Source organism: Heloderma suspectum, chromosome 2 (assembly GCF_057233095.1).
Source record: "Heloderma suspectum isolate Gila_16-S chromosome 2, 16-S_ref, whole genome shotgun sequence".
In the NCBI taxonomy this organism is placed as follows: Eukaryota; Metazoa; Chordata; class Lepidosauria; order Squamata; family Helodermatidae; genus Heloderma; species Heloderma suspectum.
The window spans coordinates 281,828,524-281,848,345 of record NC_139459.1 but is presented as its reverse complement, the minus strand read 5'-3'; the positions used below and the strand labels follow the sequence as shown (position 1 = coordinate 281,848,345).

General features: G+C 44.0%; 1 protein-coding gene across 4 annotated transcripts; it reads left to right on the top strand.

Annotated features, from left to right (window-relative positions):
* The first annotated feature begins 5 nt into the window (after positions 1 to 5).
* On the top strand, positions 6 to 19,652 carry NPRL2 (NPR2 like, GATOR1 complex subunit). Of its 4 annotated transcripts, none has more exons than XR_014788477.1 (12): positions 6 to 35; positions 2,299 to 2,384; positions 3,129 to 3,220; positions 5,115 to 5,283; positions 6,173 to 6,281; positions 8,148 to 8,284; positions 11,310 to 11,407; positions 12,455 to 12,491; positions 13,745 to 13,838; positions 14,625 to 14,750; positions 15,323 to 15,465; positions 18,549 to 19,649. XR_014788477.1 is itself a non-coding variant. In XM_084839648.1 (12 exons), the coding sequence occupies exons 4-12, from the start codon at positions 5,122 to 5,124 to the stop codon at positions 18,614 to 18,616; spliced, it is 966 nt and encodes a 321-aa protein (XP_084695774.1). In that variant the 5' UTR covers positions 6 to 35; positions 2,299 to 2,384; positions 3,129 to 3,173; positions 5,115 to 5,121; the 3' UTR covers positions 18,617 to 19,652. The 4 variants fall into 4 exon arrangements, 3 of the variants coding, with proteins under 3 accessions (XP_084695774.1, XP_084695772.1, XP_084695773.1); XM_084839648.1 differs by having other exon boundaries at positions 3,129 to 3,173; positions 14,625 to 14,742; positions 18,549 to 19,652; XM_084839646.1 differs by having other exon boundaries at positions 14,625 to 14,742; positions 18,549 to 19,652.
* Positions 19,653 to 19,822: the final 170 nt, after the last annotated feature.

Here is a 19,822-nt window from a genome sequence, read left to right as displayed (position 1 = left end):
TGCGCGTCTCCGACGAGCTCTTCTCTTGGCAATAGGTGAGCTTTTCCTTCAGTCTCACTGTTTGGCTACCCGGGGAGGAGGGAGCGGGTCTTTCCGGGGCCTTCCACCCTTCGGCGTTGTGCCCGCACCTGGCTAAAGATTTCAGGGTCAGGGAGCTTTTCTGAGGCTGATTCTAGACAGCTCGCTCAAGCCCCGTTCATTTCAATGGGACTACTTTATGTAGCACTAACGTGGGATATTACCTAGGTATTTGTGTTAGTCTGTTGCAGCAGAGTCTGGAGGCACGTTAAATAAAGGCCAGCAGGTGTGCAGTTCGTCAGGGGCGTGAAGGCTTGGTAAACCTAGCTAGATAGATCATCAGTCACTCCTAACAGTGAACTCAGATGATGAGCGCTGATGATTATGTAGCCAAAGCACTGAGAAACAAGAGGGGGTATTGATAGGTTCAGAGGAATGCTGAGGTCTGCAGAAGTACAAAAAATCTTAAAAAAATAAAACCTACGGGAGTGAAAAAGAAACTCGCCTCCAGCAAGCCCAATGAGGACTGAACATGCTCAGTAGCCGCGGAATGTTGATGGTCCATTGGAGGGGGGCGGCGGAATGGAGTATCTTGGTGCAGGGCTTGTCTGGCTGACTGAAAGGAACTCTGACTAGGAGCACGTTTTATTGTAGGGCCCACTTGTGCCCTCTAAGAGTGAACTCAGGTACTAGCAGGATTTCAGCGAAAGCAGGGCCAGGAATAAGAGGGAGGTATTGGTACGCTTATAGGGGCCGCGGTGGCTTAGTGGTTAAGGCGCTGAGCTGAACTGCAGACCAGAAGGTCGGACAGCAGCTCAAGACCCGAGTGCCGCGTGGCGGAGTGAGCTCCCGTCTTCAGTCCCAGCTCCTGCCAACCTAGCAGTTCAAAAGCAAGAAATTGCAAGTAGATAAATAGGTGCCGCTTCGGCGGGAAAGGCAACAGCGCTCCGTGCACCTCGGTGTTCAGTCATGCCGGCCACATGACCACGGAAGCGTCTTCGGACAGCGCTGGCTCTTCGGCTTAGAAACGGGGATGAGCACCGCACCCTAGAGTCGGACACGACTGGTTGGGGACACCTTTACCTTTTTATTGGTACGCTTGGGTGAACCTCAAGGTATGTAGAGTTACAAAATATGTTTTTGAAGTCTCAGACGGGGCAACCTCTGCCCCCAAAAAATCCTAGTGAAGACTGAGCGTGCTCACTGGCCTCCAGGAGTCTCAGAACGCAGAGTGTCAGCTGGAAAAGATAACTAGGAAAGAGGGTTTCTTTATTTATAGGCTACCCTATAACAGACTTCTCAGCTTATACAGAGTTACAGTTTCTGATATTCTGGAAGAGGGAATAGCTAGCTGTCTGGAACCCTGAATGAGATTCCTCCTGTTAGTGCAGCCTGCCCCAACTTCATGCCCTCCAGATTTGGTGACCTCCAGACTTTAGCTCCCACCAGCCCCAGCTAACATGGCCAATGGTCAGGAATGCTGGGAGTTGTAGTGCACCTGGTTGGGGAAGGCTGTGCTAGTGGATGAGGGTACTGCCACATTCTGCTGCAGATCCCACTTGTATATGTCATAAGTGGACTGTAAATGGAGGCACAGTCATAAATCACCAGACCTCCTTGATCAGTAATTGTAGGCTTTGTAGGTATGTCTAAAAATGGTTTAATAATATCCCTTTAAGGATAATTCCTTTGAGATGTAGGGTTCCTTGAGATACCTCTGTCAGGACTAAGGAGAAAAAAGAATTGAAGGGATCTGCCTGCCTCTTTACTAGCAGTTATTTTTGGTGGTGGTATGGTGTGGGTATTAAATGGAATGGATGATTCCAACAGACTCGCTTATAATTAATGAACAAAGCCAGTTGTCCAAGCTAGGCTGCTCCATCTAGAAGTGAGGGATGTCTACCAGCACCGTGCAGACTCATAAGAAAATGTTGGTTAAGAGGTTTTTCTTGTGAAAGTTATCACACCTGGTTGCTTCTAACCAGCTCAAAAGACAGATATGGTACTGGAACAGTGTTTATCATGCATGATTTAGGGCACAATCCTATGCATGTTTAGAGAGCAAAAATGGCCTACAACTCCCAGCACGAGGCTGGGGGATGCTGGGACCTGTAGGCCTTTTTTCTGTCTAACCATGCATAGAACTGCTCCCTTGGTAGATGAACCTACCAACTTCTTCCAAGGATTGGTACCTTTCAGAGTTGTGTTTGCCTTGTCGGTTCTGTGTATTGTGTGTATCTCTTTCCACTATTTGAGTCCTGCGTACTGGATCTTTTGCAGATATCACCATGGAAGTCAGTAGCAGAATTGAGTGTATCTTTTTCAGTGAATTCCACCCGACCCTTGGACCTAAAATAACATACCAGGTCAGTGGTACTAGAGATTTTGTTACAAATTGAATGATGTAGTTACAGATGTGGGGCATTCATGAAGCTCCCTCAACCAGGTCAGACTGTTTGTCCATCTAGCCCAGTATTGCCTGCTCTGACTAGTAGTGGCTGTCCAGGATCATGGGCAAGAGATCTTTCCCATCACCTGCTACCTGTTCCTTTTGGCAGAGGTACCAAATATTGAAGCTGAGACTTTCTGCATGCTAACCCCGGGCTCTCCCACTGAGCTGTGGCCCCTCCACTAATGAAGTGTCCTTCACAAACTGCGCCAAAGTGACTCCCTTTTCTGCAGCTATCTCTCCCCCCCATACACACACACGCGCGCGCGCACACACACACACACACACACACACACTTTTAAAATCTTTCTCCTCTTTTACTTCAAACTGTACACTCTCCTTTTGCAGTGCTGGAGAACGTACCGCCTTTGTTTAAAAACCAAAGCTGCTACCTCCTCACAAATAAGTGATTCCTTCTGCAGCATGGCTTTTCCCTGAGCAGCAAGGCAACCACACATGTGCATGGCATTGAAACAAAGTATTTACTCTTACACCACTTAATAAAAATACCTAAGGCTTTTTCAGACTACAAGGAAACATGGATCTACAAAAACATGTTCGGCAACACTGCCCAAGCTTAGGAACTGGGCTTTCCCTGGAGTCGGTACATCTGCATTTTTGACACTCATTTGATTTGCAGTTGTCTCTTTTGACTCCACAGGTACCAGAGGATTTCATTTCCCGAGAGCTCTTTGATACAGTTCAGGTATATATCATCACCAAACCTGAACTGCAAAACAAGCTTATCACAGTGTAAGTGCTACCCAGCAGTAATGTAAATAGAAAACGTTGTTTGCAGATACTACCATGTGAGTCTGGTAGTTCACCCTTCCTCCTTTAAACATGCCCATTTAGCACCATTTCTGCCATCTTTGGCCTTGTCCCTTCTTAGGACCAGCCCTACTATTAGGCAACATGAATACTATTAAAAAATTGGTAGTGGTGGTGGTTGTATTACCGCAAGGAATGGGGAGAGGTGTTGATGGGACTTTCTGCCTTTGCTTGCCAAAATAACTTAGTTGGCCTTAGCATGCACCTTAGGAACATGGGAAGCTGCCTTATACTGACCGGGTTCACACAATCAGTGCAGCATACCTTGGCTTATTTAAGCCACGGTGAGTAACAGCGCATTTCAGTCATACTTTTGTATAATCAAGCTGCAGTGGGCGGGCGTCGTGGCTTATTGTGTCATGCAAACCCGGTGAGGGTGACTTATACATGGGCTGTTTTAGGGTTATGTGAGCGTTGTTTAACACTTGTATAAGCCACATGTATGACACGATAAGCCACAGTGACCGCCCACTGCAGCCTGAATATTTGAAAGGGCAGCTGGCACACACCACAACCCACTGTGGTTTAAATAAGCCATGGTGGGCTGCAGCGATCATGCAAACTGGCCCACTGAGTCAGACCCTTGGTCCATCTAGCCCAGTATTGTCAGTGCTGACTGGCAGCAGCTCTCCAGGGTTCAGGCAGGATTCCTTGCTAGCCATACCTAGAGATGCTGGGGATTGAACCTGGGACTTTCTGCTTGCAAAGCAGGTGCTTTACCACTGAGCTACGGTCCCTCCCAACCTTGACTTGGGTATGTGACAGGTGCCATTTGCTACTATGCCTCAAGTGATAGTGTCTTCGACTGGCCCTGTTTAAAAGGTATGACATAATAAGAATCTTCCTTGAGTATGTATGCAGAGGTTTTCCCCACCTCTGAATCAACTGGAGCCTGTTCCCATCAATTTATTATTTACTCCTTCCAATGCAGATGGCCCGGCTCCTTGCCTGCACTTCTCTTATTAGAAATTAAGCACTCTGCCCTCATTTTTTAATATACCATCACTTTGGGCAAGGGAAATCCCATTGACTTGTTTGGGGCTTATTTCTGAGTAGACATGATAAAGCTGGGCCATAAGGAGATGAGTTTCCAGGTTTGTCATGTCGCCAGTCTAGTAAACTGCTTGAGGTTAAAACTAGGGATCTAAAATCAAGCACAGGGACACTCTGGCTATCTAGAAATGTGATAACATAATGGAAACCAGAATAAATTAGGAATCCAGTAAGAAGCAAGTGCCAATTTGTGGTATGAAGAAACATTGCCATCTTGGAGTGAGCAAATCTCACTTGGGGGGATCCACTCAAAGAATACAAGCCCCAATCCGTCGAAGCACACTTAGCAGCCAGGGCCCTGTGTACATGTAGTCCTGTCAGATAATCAGCAATTTGGCTGATCACTTGGAAAGGACTAATCCATCCCCAGGCTCGGAAAGTCTGCACACGCACAGTCCTGGCTGCTGGACTGAACATGGGAATTGCATCTGCAGCACCCATTTGTGCACCTAATTTTCCCATCCGGTTAGGGATACATAAGTTGAAGCCTGCTTCTGTGTTTGCATGGCCCATAGCTGGACTGAGAACAAGAGTTTGGAGTTACTGGGTTAGGCAAGGCTGATAGCAAGGCCGTTTTATTCTTCCTGGGAAGGACCATCAGTGTGTAAAACTAGTTGGATGGCCTCTGCAGAGGGACAAATGTATGACAACAGTGAGCGATTACGTGATAAATGAAATACAGTTGCACAGCATTTTGTATGCTGCAGAGTGCCATACAAATTACATTTAATAACCTTTTAAACATTCTCTCTCTCTCTCACAGTACAGCTATGGAAAAAAAGCTAATTGGTTGCCCAGTCTGTATTGAACATAAAAAATATAGCCGGAATGCCTTGCTTTTCAACCTTGGCTTCGTTTGTGATGCTAGAGCTAAGACCTGTGCACTGGAACCTATTGTGAAGAAACTGGCAGGTTATCTTACCACTCTAGAGGTTAGACATAGGATAAGTATTCTGTCCCATGCTTCTCTACACAAGGTTGTGTACAGATTATATATTTTAGCAACGTGGAAGCTCCCTTGTCTCCCCCACTTTATTTCTTCTGTAGTATATTGGTCAGTGGCAAGCCAGATTTTTCAGAATTTGTGTAGGACACTGGGTGGCACCTGATAAAAACTGAAACTGACCACCCAAACATGGAACCAGTGATATTGTGACAGGTGTGTGCGACTGTCACAGGCACCTATTGGACAGCACCAGTGTCATTGCTGGTGGCCAGGCACAACACTTCCACTGTCCCTTCTTGATGCAGTTTTGGGATTATTTTTAAACAGGCAAAGTGTGAGTGCATATCTGCTTCACCCCAAGAGTTCTCTTGTAGCCTGTTAAAAAGAAACAGTGCACAGTTACCTTGTTCCCTACAACAGTGTCCTGCCATTTCAAGAACCTTTCCTTGATTTAAAAAAAAAATATTTCAAGGCTGTATATTTTCTCCATCACTCCATAGCCAGTACACATCTCCTGTTTATTTCTCTGTTTGCTTAAAAAGGTAAACAGCTTTTTACCTTGCTTCAAGACTGCTCACCTAGAAGCAAGGATCTCTTCTTCCTACCCGCTCCCCATTACATTTGTGTACCAATATCACACAACTCTTGCAAGTTTGGTACGATGCCATAGTAGCATCTGTACCAATCCTGCAAGAGTTGGAGAGGTTGCTTCCATTACTGTATAAACATGTTTGTTATTGCTCTGAAAATATATACAAATGTATTCTGCACGAAGAAGGCTTATTTTCTTCGAGTCTGGGATTTACTCTGTCCACGCTAGTGATGGCATATTTAAGGTTTGGTTGAGGCTGAGCATAGACTTTGTTCTTTCCTAGCTTGAGAGTGGCTTCATTTCCAATGACGAGAGCAAACAAAAGTTGATCCCCATCATGACCATCCTACTTGAGGAACTGAATGCCACGGGCAAGTGCACCCTGCCGATAGGTATTGTCAACAGACTCGTTGTAACTTGAAAAGGAGCATATCAAAATACAAGCTTGTGGTTCTTGGGGGAAATGCAGGGGAAGATGGCAGCGTGGCACATTCAGGACATGAGAGCACTCACCTTGTGGTGTTGGCCCTCCTTTTCTGTCCCTCGGGTATTAAAAGTTAGAAGTAGTCTGGTTACTATAGAACAGCCTTCCCTAACCTGGTGCCCTTGAGATGTTTTGGACTTCATCCCCATCAGCTCCAGCCAGCAGGGCCAATGGCCAGGAATGCTGGGAGTTTTAGTCCAAAACATCTGGAGGGCACCACGCTGGGGAAGGCTACTATAGAATATGGTGCTGCTGAAGAGAAGGAAAGGGGGATGAAGTGAATATTAAATCCTGCCTTGATGCCCACAGTTTATCTTAATTTCAAGAGAACAATGCAAAGATCCATGAAAAGTTGGACTTTGGTCCTTTTTAAGTCAGTTCTTGTAACTAAATATTTGTGAGGTGCAGAACCCTTTATTTTGCTGTACTCTGGCTCTCATCATAAATGACTATGAAAAAAGGGGATCTGCTGATTATCCTTATTTGAATAATCAGAACTTCACACCATCTGATGTTGAGAAGAATAGGTCTAATAATTTCCTGTTGCTCTGTGTTGTCAGGCAACCTAGTCTGCATCTGGGTTCACTAGGCATCTTTTTGCTCACACCACCTGTCCCTGGCCATGCAGTTGACCACTCTTTGATTAGGAAACAAGCAATGCCCTCAAATTCAGACTTCAAAGAATTCAGCTAATATATTTTTGGCTTAAATCTTTAGTAATAATCAGTAACGTGGTTGTAACTTGGGTGCTCCAGTAGTGGAGCCAGTGTGGTTGTGCCATGTAGAGAAGGTCCTTGTATCAAAGAGCAGTGCAGAGGCCCATGTCTCCAGATTCTAGCAGCGCCTATTGTGATTGTACAACCTTGTAATGACTTCTCTCTATCATGCAAGACCAAGGTACTTCTGGTGGGAGACAAGAGGAGTTTGGGGGATGTTGACCTGGTGTTGAATGGGGTACGGCTACCCTTGAAAGACCAGGTCCACAGCCTTGGGGGTCATTTTAGACTCCCAGCTGTCCATGGAGGCTCAGGTGTCAGCCGTGAGCCAGACAGCACTGTACCAACTCCATCTGATAAGGCGGCTGCGCCCCTACCTTCCCAACCATCTGCTCCCATCAGTAGGACATGCCCTGGTCTCCTCTCGTTTAGACTACTGTAATGTGCTCTATGTGGGGTTACCCTTGAGGATGGTTCAGAAGCTGCAGCTGGTGCAGAACGCAGTGGCTTGCCTGATTAAAGGCAGCCGCCGGTGTGATTACATCAGTCCGGTCCTGAAGGAGTTGCACTGGCTACCAGTTATTTTCTGGGCCAAATTCAAGGTGTTGGTTGTGACCTTTAAAGCCCTATACGGTTCCGGCCCAGCCTATCTCAAGGAGCGCCTCCAGCAACCCCAGACAGGCCGCTCAACAAGATCAGCCTCGGATGGCCTTCTCTCCGTCCCATCAGCCAGGACAGCTAGACTGGTGAGGACGAGGGAGAGGGCCTTCTCTGTGGTGGCCCCCACTCTGTGGACCTCCCTCCTTAGGGAACTCCGCCATGCCCCCTCTTTAATGAGCTTCCGCCACGCATTAAAAACATGGTTGTTCAGGCAGGCATTTGGGGTGGGTTAGGGTATTTTTTATTATGTTTTTAATGTAGAATGTTATTGTTTTAACTGTTTTATTGTTGTACATCGCCCAGAGTGGCTGGGTGACCAGCCAGATGGGCGATTAATAAACAAACACATAAACACAAACACATAAACACATAAACAAATACTTTGCTCCTTTTTACAGACGAATCCAACACCATTCACCTGAAAGTGATTGAGCAACGTCCAGATCCCCCCATTGTGCAGGAATATGATGTTCCTGTTTTCACCCAAGACAAGGATGACTTCTTCAATTCGCAGTGGGACCTCACCACTCAGCAGGTTGGTCCACACAACTGGGCAGGAACAGTGTCGCGGAAGCAGTGTTGGGGAGGTGGAGATAATCCCCCCCCCCCCGGTGACTCTCTCTCTCTTTCTCTCTCTCTCTCTCTCTCTCTCTCTCACACACACACACACACACACACACACACACCAATCCTACTTGGCCTCAGATTTTCATGAGTTTGGCCAATTATCACTGGGAGAATGTAATTTGGGCAATTTGATCTTATACATACTTAATGGGGCTTGCTTCTGAATAAGTATGTATAGGATCAGACTGCCCAAATTACATTTTCCCAGTGATGATTTTCATTTAACAATGGGAGTTAAATGGGATTTATTTCCAAGCAAGCATGCATAAGAGTGCAGTTTTAATTTCCTAGGTTTGGTTTAGGTCTAGATTACAGTATGTGGGTCCGTTCACATGTAATAGCACAAATGGTGCCGCGGGCGTGAGCAGCTTCCGCTTTGCATAATCAAATTCCAATCGGGCCAATTGCAAGTTATCACATGACATGTGTCAAGGATACTGGCCTGCTTTCCGCCAGTACATGCCCTGGTCTCCTCTCGTTTAGACTACTGTAATGCACTCTACATGGGGTTACCCTTGAAGACGGTTCGGAAGCTGCAGCTGGTACAGAACGCGGCGGCTTGCCTGATTAAAGGCAGCCACCGGCGAGATCACATCACTCCAGTGCTGAAGGCGTTGCACTGGTGAGCAGTTGTTTTCCGGGCCAAATTCAAGGTGTTGGGTTTGACCTTTAAAACCCTATATGGTTCCGGCCCAGCCTATCTTAAGGAGCGCCTCCAGCAACACCAGACAGGCCGCTTAACAAGATCAGCCTCGGATGGCCTTTTCTCTGTCCCATCAGCCAGGACAGCTAGACTGGTGGGGACGAGGGAGAGGGCCTTTTCTGTGGTGGCCCCCACTCTGTGGAACTCCCTCCCTAGGGAACTCCTCCATGCCCCCTCTTTAATGAGCTTCCGTCGTGCATTAAAAACGTGGTTGTTCAGGCAGGCATTTGGGTTGGGTTAGGGTATTTTAGAAAACGTTTTTATTTGTAGAATTTTATTGTTTTAAACTGTTTTATTATATGCTGTACATTGCCCAGAGTGGCTGGGTGACCAGCCAGATGAGCGATTAATAAATTTAATAATAAATAAATAAATAAATAAATAAATTAAGATTGGGTCAGGCTGTCACGTCAGAGGTAACCACCTGGGATTGTGTGCAATCTAGAGGCTCCTCAGCCCTTTGCCCAAGGCCAGACGCAGCCCCTGCTAACTAGAAAGCGCCAACAGCTGGAGGTAGGTGGGGGGGGGGTTCCAGCCTCTCGGAGGCCCCGGCGGTCCACCCAGGGACTGAGCCAGTGATTGGCTGAAGCAAAATCTGCCCTGGGTTGCCAGGGCTGGGCTTTAAAAGTGGGCTGAAGTCGAGGCATGGGGTCTCCATCCTGGTGGTCTTGGACCTACAGACGGCTGGTTGCTATCCAGGGAGATCCATACTTCGGTATGCAAGGATAGGCCAGATAGATTTATTATTTTGGTTTGGGTGTGCATTCATGAAGCTCTCTGTTTATAGTTAAGTGATTTGGCTTTGTGTAACTTGCTACTTCCATTCTTCCCTTTCCCTCTACCCCTTTATTTTGATCTTAATAAACCTTTATCCAACCTTTAGTTGGTGTGATCTCTCTGCATAACCTCAATGCTAATTTCAGTGCCTGTTGACCTAAGGTGGTGGCTACTGTTATTTTTGGGAAGGGGACCCCAAGATTGGGTCCTGAGTGGTCCTCCCTTGCAGGGAGGTTGGGGCCAGTCCCGGCAGCTGGGATCCTCCTTCCCTTTTCCTTGACATCATGCAAACCCAGACACTTTGGGTTGTTTGTGGGTTAAACAACCCAAAGTTAACCTGAAAACTAATCATAGGTTAGATTAGTTCTTCTTTGATTATGCAAGGTAGAAGCAGCTCGCACACAGCATGCAACCCAGCAAATCCTAGGTTAATTACCCACAGTTCACCATCATTCCATGCAACCCAGGTCCCCGTGTATATGTGTTTTTTTTATCCCTTTAACAGAAGCTCATGGTCTCAGTAATTCTTCTGTTTACTGGGTCACTTTCTAAATCAGCATGGAGTAGTACAAATAGTACACATCTTCCTACAAATAGGAAGTTTATTCACCAGAATTTAACTATGAGAAGGGTTTCTGATAACAGGATTCTATAAGCTTTCACAGGCAGCTCTAAATACCGCTGAAATGTATTTATATTGTTCGTTTCGTATTACTGCTTCTTGAGTAAAATCCCCCTTTTCACATTGCTTGGCCATTGGGCAGGATCGCACATCTCTCACAGTACACACTAGAAACGGTATCCTGTAGGTTCAGTTTTATAGAAGAAGAAATAACGCAGTTGTATGCAAACATTCTTAGATGCTAAACGTTCACATATTCAGTATGTTTTATACCACGGATGGCAGAAGGTAGATCTAGATCTGCTGGTAGATCTCCGGGCAGCTTGCAGTTGATCAACACAGATTTCTGACTCCCAATCTGTTTAACCATAGTAGCCACAAAATCCCCCCCCCCCCATTATGCTGCTGAAATGAGGAAAGCTAAAAGTAACCAGGAGTGGATTTTGTAAACTCCATTCAGGAATGTAAGCTCAGTTCGCTTCTGGTATGCAAAATGAATTCTTGGGCTCAGAATTCTCCAATTGTAAGGGTTCTAGTAAAAAACAAAGAAGGTCCCACAAGGCCTGTTCACCCGCTTTATATGGTTCTTACTGTATAATTGCTGCCCTGTGCCTGAGCTTCCAGGTGAATGATCATATTTTAAAATGTAAGGTAATATCTCTTTGCAGAGGGAGTTGAGATGTCACTCTGGACTTCTACATAAATGTCAGCCTTCCAGTTATGAGATTATCTTTCCTTCTTAGTTTAGCTTGTGAAAATGTTGTGAAAATTACGCATATGTGCATGCATCTCTCCTTAGCCTTGCATTATATACACACACTCTCTTCCTAGATCCTCCCATACATTGATGGCTTTCGGCATGTTCAGAAAATATCAGCTGAAGCAGATGTGGAGCTCAATTTGGTCCGAATTGCCATCCAGAACCTGTTGTAAGTGCCAGGTGCAAAAAAAGAAGGGCTACTGAGCTTGATCACAAACAAGTTAGAATATTTATGTACAAGAAATCTTAGCCCTGTTGTCCTTTTGCTCAGTCTTCTTTCCGCCCCCTCTCAGAGTCTGTTCTGTAAAACAAAACAAAAAACTCTCTTATTCTGAAAATGGGCCACACTAGATGTGATGCAGAAATGTGACTTTAAAGCACGTTCCTTTTTAATGGGGTGTGTGCAGGGCCTGATTTTTTTTTATCAGGACAACCGTACATGGGCAGGTTTAACCTTTCCCTGCCCAGCCACAATCTTGATGAAAACCACTCCCTTCCTCCTCCCCATGCTGCTATCAGCCCTGAGAAAAGGTTCCCATCGATATCAATGTGAGCTTTTTTCCTGGGGCAATAGTGGGGGGGGGGGGTGAACTGGAGAGGGAAGGGTCAAACCCTCCCTACCCTGTATGCTGCAGCTCAGATTAAAACCAAAGGGGTGGCCTGCTATTGATTATTATTTTTAATTAAAAACAACAACCCCGACATGCTCTGAGTCATGTGCTTCATGTCACATTTTCGTTTGGCTCTCGTTTCCACATACCAGTCATTTCTTGTTGCTGCATTATGTTCACTTGCAGCCTCCCCCTTCCTTGTGGCGATTCACCACAGGAAGCCTGTTCATGTCTGAGATTAGGGAGAAAGGCTTCCATGTCAAGAAATGTAGCAAATTCCAGTCAAGAACAAACTCTGACCACAACCCTCTTAGAAAGTAAGTTCTGGCTATTTTGAGGTTTGCAGAATTTTTTTTTCCAGCACCCCCCTAACACTATTTTGGCCATAGCTAATATATTTCCTATAAATAAACCATCTATTGTGTCCAAATGCCAAATCTTCAAAATACTCCCAACAAAATTACTATGGGATCTGTATCAAAATTATCTCAGATACTATTTTCACCATTGCATACCAGTAGATCCTGCGCTCTTGTTATTCTTCATAACATGCATTAACTTCAGTGTGTTGGTTAATTTCTAATGGCCTTCCTGTTTTTTTTTAGATACTATGGAGTAGTGACTTTAGTTTCTATCCTTCAGGTGAGTGTAATGGATAAGTGTCTCAATGTGGTTGGGGAATTTGGATTTTAAACAATGGAATGTCTGGTTCACTGGATCACTGCAAGAACAAGTGGTGACTTGCATATGTGAGTGAGCCATCACAGATCAAAACTGCAAAGGTAGAACTTTCATATCATATCAGACGATTGCTTTTCAATAGTCAGTTTGCACATTCAGCTCAAAGTAATCAAGTGATGATAAATTAAATAATGTACATGCATGTGTGAATTGGACCCCTATCCCAAGAGAGGGCACTGATCTCGTGGATTTGATTTCTCTCCTCTTTTCAGACTCAGTCCCTGATTGTAATGGGTTACTATTGAAACTTCAAAATAGAAGAATTGAGATTAATTGACTTCTTAAAGTACCAGCTTCTGATTTAAATAAAGAAGGGAGCCCCACTTGTAATGCAGCACATGTTGGTAGTTTGGTAGTATGGCCGGTGATATTTTAAAGGTTAGAAAAATGGGACAAATCAAAACCCATTTAAAAGAAATTATATATGTGGGCAAATGGTCTTTGATAGAGAAATACTTTAATTTCCCACATTCACCACGTTCATTTAATTAGAAAGTACATGCAATTATCTCGTTGCTTTTTGTCCATTGCTAGAGTAGTCTAACTTAGTTACCAAAACTTGCATGTTCATAATTGCAGGTTTTAGGCCACAGGGCAACATTTCTCTGATTCAAGAATCCAAGTTCTACATCTTAAAGCAAAAATAAATTATACTATTTAAGGCCTCAATATGTGACCATCAAAACTGTATTTAATTTTAAAACATTGATTCACATCATTTTGTGAAAGCTTATGTGCTGTTTGAAAGCACTCAGGGCAAATCTTATCACAACCCCTTTATTAATTTTTCTCATTATGAATGTAAACCACACAAGTGGGGCCTCATGATTCTCCTGCCTTTAAGGGGGTTTTCAGCAGGAGGTGTTGGTAAAATTACCCAAAAGATAAATGATTTGTGGCAGCAAAGTGAAATTTTAAAATTAATTTTTAAAGAAAACCTAGCATTAGATGCTAGACCAAGTGCCAGTATCCTGTTCTGCTGTTAGATGCACTTTGCCATGTAATCTTAATGTTGATGTTCTTCAGTCTAGCAGTCATGCTGGTTACATGCCACTGTATACTGCTGTTAAGATATTTTTGTCTAGCAATCAGTGTGAATTCTAGTGGTAGCATGACCCTTGCTGGCTTACTGATACTTCCCACTTTGTCCTCAGTACTCAAATGTATATTGCACAACACCTAGAGTCCAGGACCTGGTGGATGATAAATGTCTCCAAGATGAATGTCTTTCATATGTCACAAAACCAGGTATGGGAGGTGGTTTTGACAGTGCAATCTTATATGTATCTACTCAGAAGTAAGTGCTATTGAGTGCAATGGGACTTATGTCCAGGAAAGGATGTATAGGATTGCAGCCTAAGATTAATAAGGACTGTAGTAGTCTGGAATCATCTGTTATGACCTTGTAGTTATCCTTGACCAGCATCCCAGCTGCTCCTCCTGGAGTTTATATGGTTTGGGGAGTTTAGCATAAAATAAAGGCTTACTTGTGTAAGGGGCTCTTTACTAAGATACTCTAGTATATGTTTGCATTTATACAGTTGTCAGTCCACCTCTGAAATAATTGTATGAATAATGTATCACATTTAAAATGAATACATTGGCTACTGGCCGACATTCAGATCCAAACGAAGAAATTCAAATGAATCTATTGAATTGTTGGCAGTGCTGTCGACAGTAGCAGTTCTATGGACTACATTTGCCAGCATTCATGAATTTGCATCTAGCCTGACACTTTGGAATATTTTGTGTGTTATTTTTAGCCCCCATTGTTATAGAATGCCATTTGTATAGCACTTTTGAATGATATTTTTTAGATTGCTCTATATATGTAGGGTATTTTTGTCTGCATTGCACATCTTATTGTCATTGCTCATGAATGGCATTCAGTTGCAAATGCTAGTTTGCATACGATATATATAAATTCCGTGATAAATTGTTAACATTTTGTAAAGTAACATTACGATATATTTAGGTGTGATTGCCAGACATTTCAGGATATTTTCTTGGTTTTATTTTACTACTTTTGTATAGGTCACAAGCGAGCCAGCCTGAGAGACATTTTCCAGCTGTACTGTGGGTTGAGCCCTGGCACAACTGTTCGAGACCTCATTTGCCGCTATACCCTCCAACTCCAGAGAGTAGATGAAAGGTTGGAAGGTGCTTTTTTCCCCTAAGAATTATTCAGTACTGCTTGAATTACAGGGGGCCAGCCCTGCTACCTTTTGTAACAGTCCCCTTAGCCGTTGTTTTTAAAAGTCTACAGGGTGCCATGAATTGGCTGTAACTGGAGGGAACCAGTGAGTGGGGTGCATGCCCTGCCTTAAGCCCCCCCCCCCCAACACACACACACACACACACACACACCTCTTTTCCCATAATGTGAACACTGCTCTTTGGGGATAAAACTCTTACTCTACTAGTTGCAAAAATACAAAAAGTAATGTTCTGTGTGGTAAGTAGCCTAAGAACATAAGAGGAGCCATGCTGGATCAGACCAAAGGTCCATCTAGTCCAGCAATTCTGTTCACACAGCAGCCAACCAGCTGCCCATGGGAGACCCACAAGCAGGACATGAGTGCAACAGCACTCCCCCCCCGGCACAAGTTCCCATGCTGCCTATGGTACTTGATACTCCGATAGTCAAGAAAAGACAGAATTAGCCTTAAGTGTTGGTTTCCACAGCCTTTTTATGTTTGTCTGCTTTTGTTTTATATTCTATTCCTCCTCAGGAAGCTCATCCAGTTTGGTCTGATGAAGGGCCTTATTCGACGACTCCAGAAGTATCCTGTGAAAGTAGCCCGGGATGAAAGAAGTCATCCAGCACGGCTGTACACAGGCTGTCATAGCTATGATGAGATCTGCTGTAAAACAGGTAAGGTAAAACATATGTCTACATCAGTCTACACATAAAAACATACAAAGTTGTGTATAGTCAATAAAGCAGGAAACAAAATCAAATAAAAAACAGTGTAAAATAGCAATAAAATAGTCAGCAGCAGAAATGGCTAAAAGGCAATAATACTTGGGTTAGTTGTAATTATAGTTAGCTTGCTTTCATGAAATGGTTGCGTATCGATTGTTGTGTTAAATTACAATTGTATTTGTTACGTTATTGCAAGCTACTTGTGAATGCTTGTCTTAAAAAGTGGAATATAAATATGTAAATAAATTTCCCCAGCACCCATAACAGAAAAAACAACATATAAACCCATACAATGAAACTTGCACTCCAAAAGCCTGCTGAAACACACATGTCTTTGTTAGCTGTTTAAAGCTATTCAAAGATGTAGCTTAGCAGGCCTCCCATGGGAAGGAGTTGCTCAAATTTGGCACCACCAGATTCAGGTTTGCGGCGGGAGGAGGGAGGGGAGACACAGTGGAAATTGGAAAGCTGGCTCTGTGTGTTTCTTTTATACTTTTCCTTCCTTATGCTTCATTCAGAGCACTGGGTTGAGATGCAGGAATTTTTAATGTCAGGGTAAATCCAGAAAGAAGGTCAGAAGAAGAGACTGTCTTTGGTTGAGGCAAGACTTTTGTTGTTGTTGTAGTTCAGTCGTGTCCGACTCTTCGTGACCCCATGGACCATAGCACGCCAGGCCTTCCTGTCCTGCGCTCTCTCCCGGAGTGTGCTCAAGTTCATATTAATTGCATCAGTGATGCTATCTAGCCATCTCATCCTCTGCCGTCCCCTTCTCCTTTGGCCTTCAGTCTTTCCCAGCATCAGGGTCTTTTCCAGGGAGTTTTCTCTTCGCATTAGGTGGCCAAAATATTTGAGCTTCAGTATCTGTCCTTCCAATGAGCAGTCAGGGTTGATTTCCTTTAGGATGGACTGATTTGACCTCCTTGCAGTCCAGGGGACTCGTAAGAGTCTTCTCCAGCACCACAGTTCAAAAGCATCAATTCTTCGGCGCTCAGCCTTCCTTATAGTCCAGCTCTCACAGCCATACATTACTACTGGGAAAACCATAGCTTTGATTAGACGGACCTTTGTTGGCAAGGTGATGTCTCTGCTTCTTACTATGCTGTCTAGGTTGGCCATAGCTTTCCTCCCAAGGAGCAAGCGTCTTTTAATTTCATGGCTACAGTCACCGTTTGCGGTGATCTTGGAGCCGAAGAAAGTAAAATCTGTCACTGCTTCCATTTCTTCCCCTTCTATTTGCCAGGAAGTGATGGGGCCAGATGCCATGATCTTCGTTTTTTTAACGTTGAGTTTCAAACCAGCTTTTGCACTCTTTCACCCTCAACAAGAGGCTCTTGAGATCCTCTTCGCTTTCTGCCATTAGGGTGGTATCGTCTGCATATCGGAGGTTGTTGATAATTCTCCCAGCAATCTTAATTCCGACCTGTGATTCATCCAACCCGGCATTTCTCATGATATACTCTGCATATAAGTTAAATAAGCAGGGTGACAATATGCAGCCTTGTCGTACTCCTTTCCCAATTTTGAACCACTCGGTTGTTCCATGTCTGGTTCTTACTGTTGCTTCTTGACCCTCGTACAGGTTTCTCAGGAGACAGGTAAGGTGGTCTGGTACTCCCATCTCTTTACGAATTTGCCACAGTTTGTTGTGATCCACACAATCAAAGGCTTTAGCGTAGTCAATGAAGCAGAAATAGACGTTTTTCTGGAATTCTCTTGCTTTCTCCATGACCCAGCGAATGTTGGCGATTTGATCTGTAGTTCCTCTGCCTCTTCGAAACCCAGTTTGTACTTCCGATAGTTCTCGGTTCGCATACTGCTGAAGCCTAGCTTGTAGGATTTTGAGCATCACCTTGCTGGCATGTGAAATGAGCGCAATGGTGCGGTAGTTTGAACACTCTTTGGCGTTGCCCTTCTTTGGAATTGGAATGTAAACTGACCTTTTCCAGTCTTGCGGCCATTGTTGAGTGTTCCAAATTTGTTGGCATATTGAATGCAGCACTTTAACAGCATCATCTTTTAGGATTTTAAATAGCTCAGCTGGAATACTGTCATCTCCGCTGGCTTTGTTGTTAGTAATGCTTCCTAAGGCCCACTTGACTTCACTTTCTAGGATGTCCGGCTCAAGTTCAGTGAGCGCACTATCATGGCTATCAGGGACATTCAGATCTTTCCTGTATAGTTCTTCTGTGTATTCTTTCCACCTCTTCTTAATCTCATCTGCTTCTGTTAGGTCCCTGCCTTCTTTGTCCTTGATCATGCCCGTCTTTGCACAAAACGTTCCCTTGAGATCTCCGATTTTCTTGAAGAGATCTCTAGTCTTTCCCATTCTGTTGGGCAGTAAAACTTTGTCTCAGTGGGGAAGTGCAGATAAAGGGCACCCAAAGACGAGATTCCAAAGTCAGGCTACATTTATCATTGCAAGACCCTTTTTTTGAATCACCTTGAGTTCAGAGGTTCAGAGGTACTAGAACTGAGTCTCAGCCGACTAAACATAGGTGAGCATCTGCCAGCAGCATGGCCTTTGGAATCGCATTTGAGTTCAGGGAGTTAGTCTTAAAGAATACAAGAGGGTAGCATGGTCTTGGAATGGCGACGTCCAGGTGCACAAAAGAGAAGCAGCTGTCTTTCCCTTGTTAACAAAGAAGGGTTTAGCCCCCAAACAGGGTTCAGTTCTGGGTTCAGATGTCACGTAAAGAACCCAGGAATGGGGCATTCTGGGTTGTTGACTGAAAGCAGAAACGACGAGTGTGCGGGAGGCAGCATGCTTTCTGCCACTTGGCAGACAAATAGAGTTAAACACTAAAATAGGTGAGGATAAATTGATGGCTTTGATGAAGAAGTAAAATAAACTTCTAACTTGAATGAAAACAAGTCAGAATAGCGAGGTACACTCTTGACGTGAGCTGGATGCTTAACTTTTTTCAGCCTCTCTGAAATTGGCTTCTCTCTCTGCTTATGTCATCTAAAGTCTTCAGATAGAGTCATGTTAGCTCTAAATATCTTTTCACCATTATTTTGTGCTTCCTCCTTAGGAATGAGCTATCGGGAGTTGGATGAAAGATTGGAGAATGATCCCAATATAATTGTTTGCTGGAAATGAATCCAAGAAACAGGACAATTATTTATCATGTTCTATTAACAATTATTGGGCTGCATGGGACTTTGAGGTTGCCTCAGATCTTCTTCTGAGATCATGAAAAGCACATGGCTCAAACTGTATGGCATGATAGACATTTTTCGGATCAGTAATGCCTGGAAAGAGTGAGCTAGATGGACTTGGATGTTTTTGAATTGCTTAGTGAAGATGAGCATAGATCCCATTTTCGCTGAGGAGCAAAGCACACAAATATGTATGAAGAAGTGGTTTTTGTTTTTAAATAAAACAAAGCTTCGGAGGGCTATGATTTAGAGCACTGTGGTAGGTGGGTGTTTCTTCTGTTCTGTGCTGGTATTTTTTCTTCAAAACCCCATAGCTGCTCTACCCCATGGGGGATCCAGATGCATGTTCACAAGGGGAAAAAATGCATCTGCAACCCCCATAAGGGGAAAAGAAGCTCAGGAGAATTTGGAGCAGAAGAATGGCTGGTGTGGAATGGGTTAAGTCCTCACACTTAACCTGCTGCTTCTCTGCTCAAAGTCTAGTGTAGTTTGTCCTGAAGGGATAGAAAAGGCTAACCTACTTATTGTTGTCCCCTCTTTGTTTTTCCTTTAGCAAATGAACAGTGTCCATCTGCAAAATCCAACTTTTTTAACACAGATAGTCAGGATGGCCCATCTCATCATGAGCTCCTTCCAGTGTTCACAGTTCATCCTTTCTCTTGTTGCCTTTCTAGCAAAAAAGGTTACTAACTCTGGCCAAACATCTCTTGCATCCTTCCCCAACTTGGTGTTCTCCAGAAGTTTTGGACTTCATCTCCCATCAGCCCCAGCCAGCATAGCCAATGATCAGGAATGCTGGGAGCTGTAATCCAAAACATCTGGAAGGCACTAGAGTGGGGAAGGCTGATTTGCTGTAAAGAATCTAGCATTGTCATGTAAGTAAAAAGCAAGCAGATGATTCCTCTCCTTCAAGTGCTAAATGAAAAAGTATTGTAATAAAATCGTACAAATAAAGCTGGAAATGTTATATTTGTTATAGTTGTGCTGTTCTCATTTTTACTTTGGGTACTTCCTATGGATTGCTGATAGTGATGAAGAATTATTATGGACATCTTTTTGTATTTGATAAGGCTAATGTAAATCAAAAATTTTTCTATGGGATTAGGAATGTAAATACAGCAGCAGTGAAGAGAGGAACCAAATGTTG

Bases quoted from the DNA above. Each gene is read 5' to 3' on its own strand.
- NPRL2 (XM_084839646.1), top strand. From the start codon at position 2,307: ATGGAAGTCAGTAGCAGAATTGAGTGTATCTTTTTCAGTGAATTCCAC. The intron at 2,385-3,128 runs GTCAGTGGTACT...TTGACTCCACAG, and splicing joins GACCTAAAATAACATACCAG to GTACCAGAGGATTTCATTTC. The intron at 14,743-15,322 runs GTTGGAAGGTGC...ATTCCTCCTCAG, and splicing joins CTCCAGAGAGTAGATGAAAG to GAAGCTCATCCAGTTTGGTC.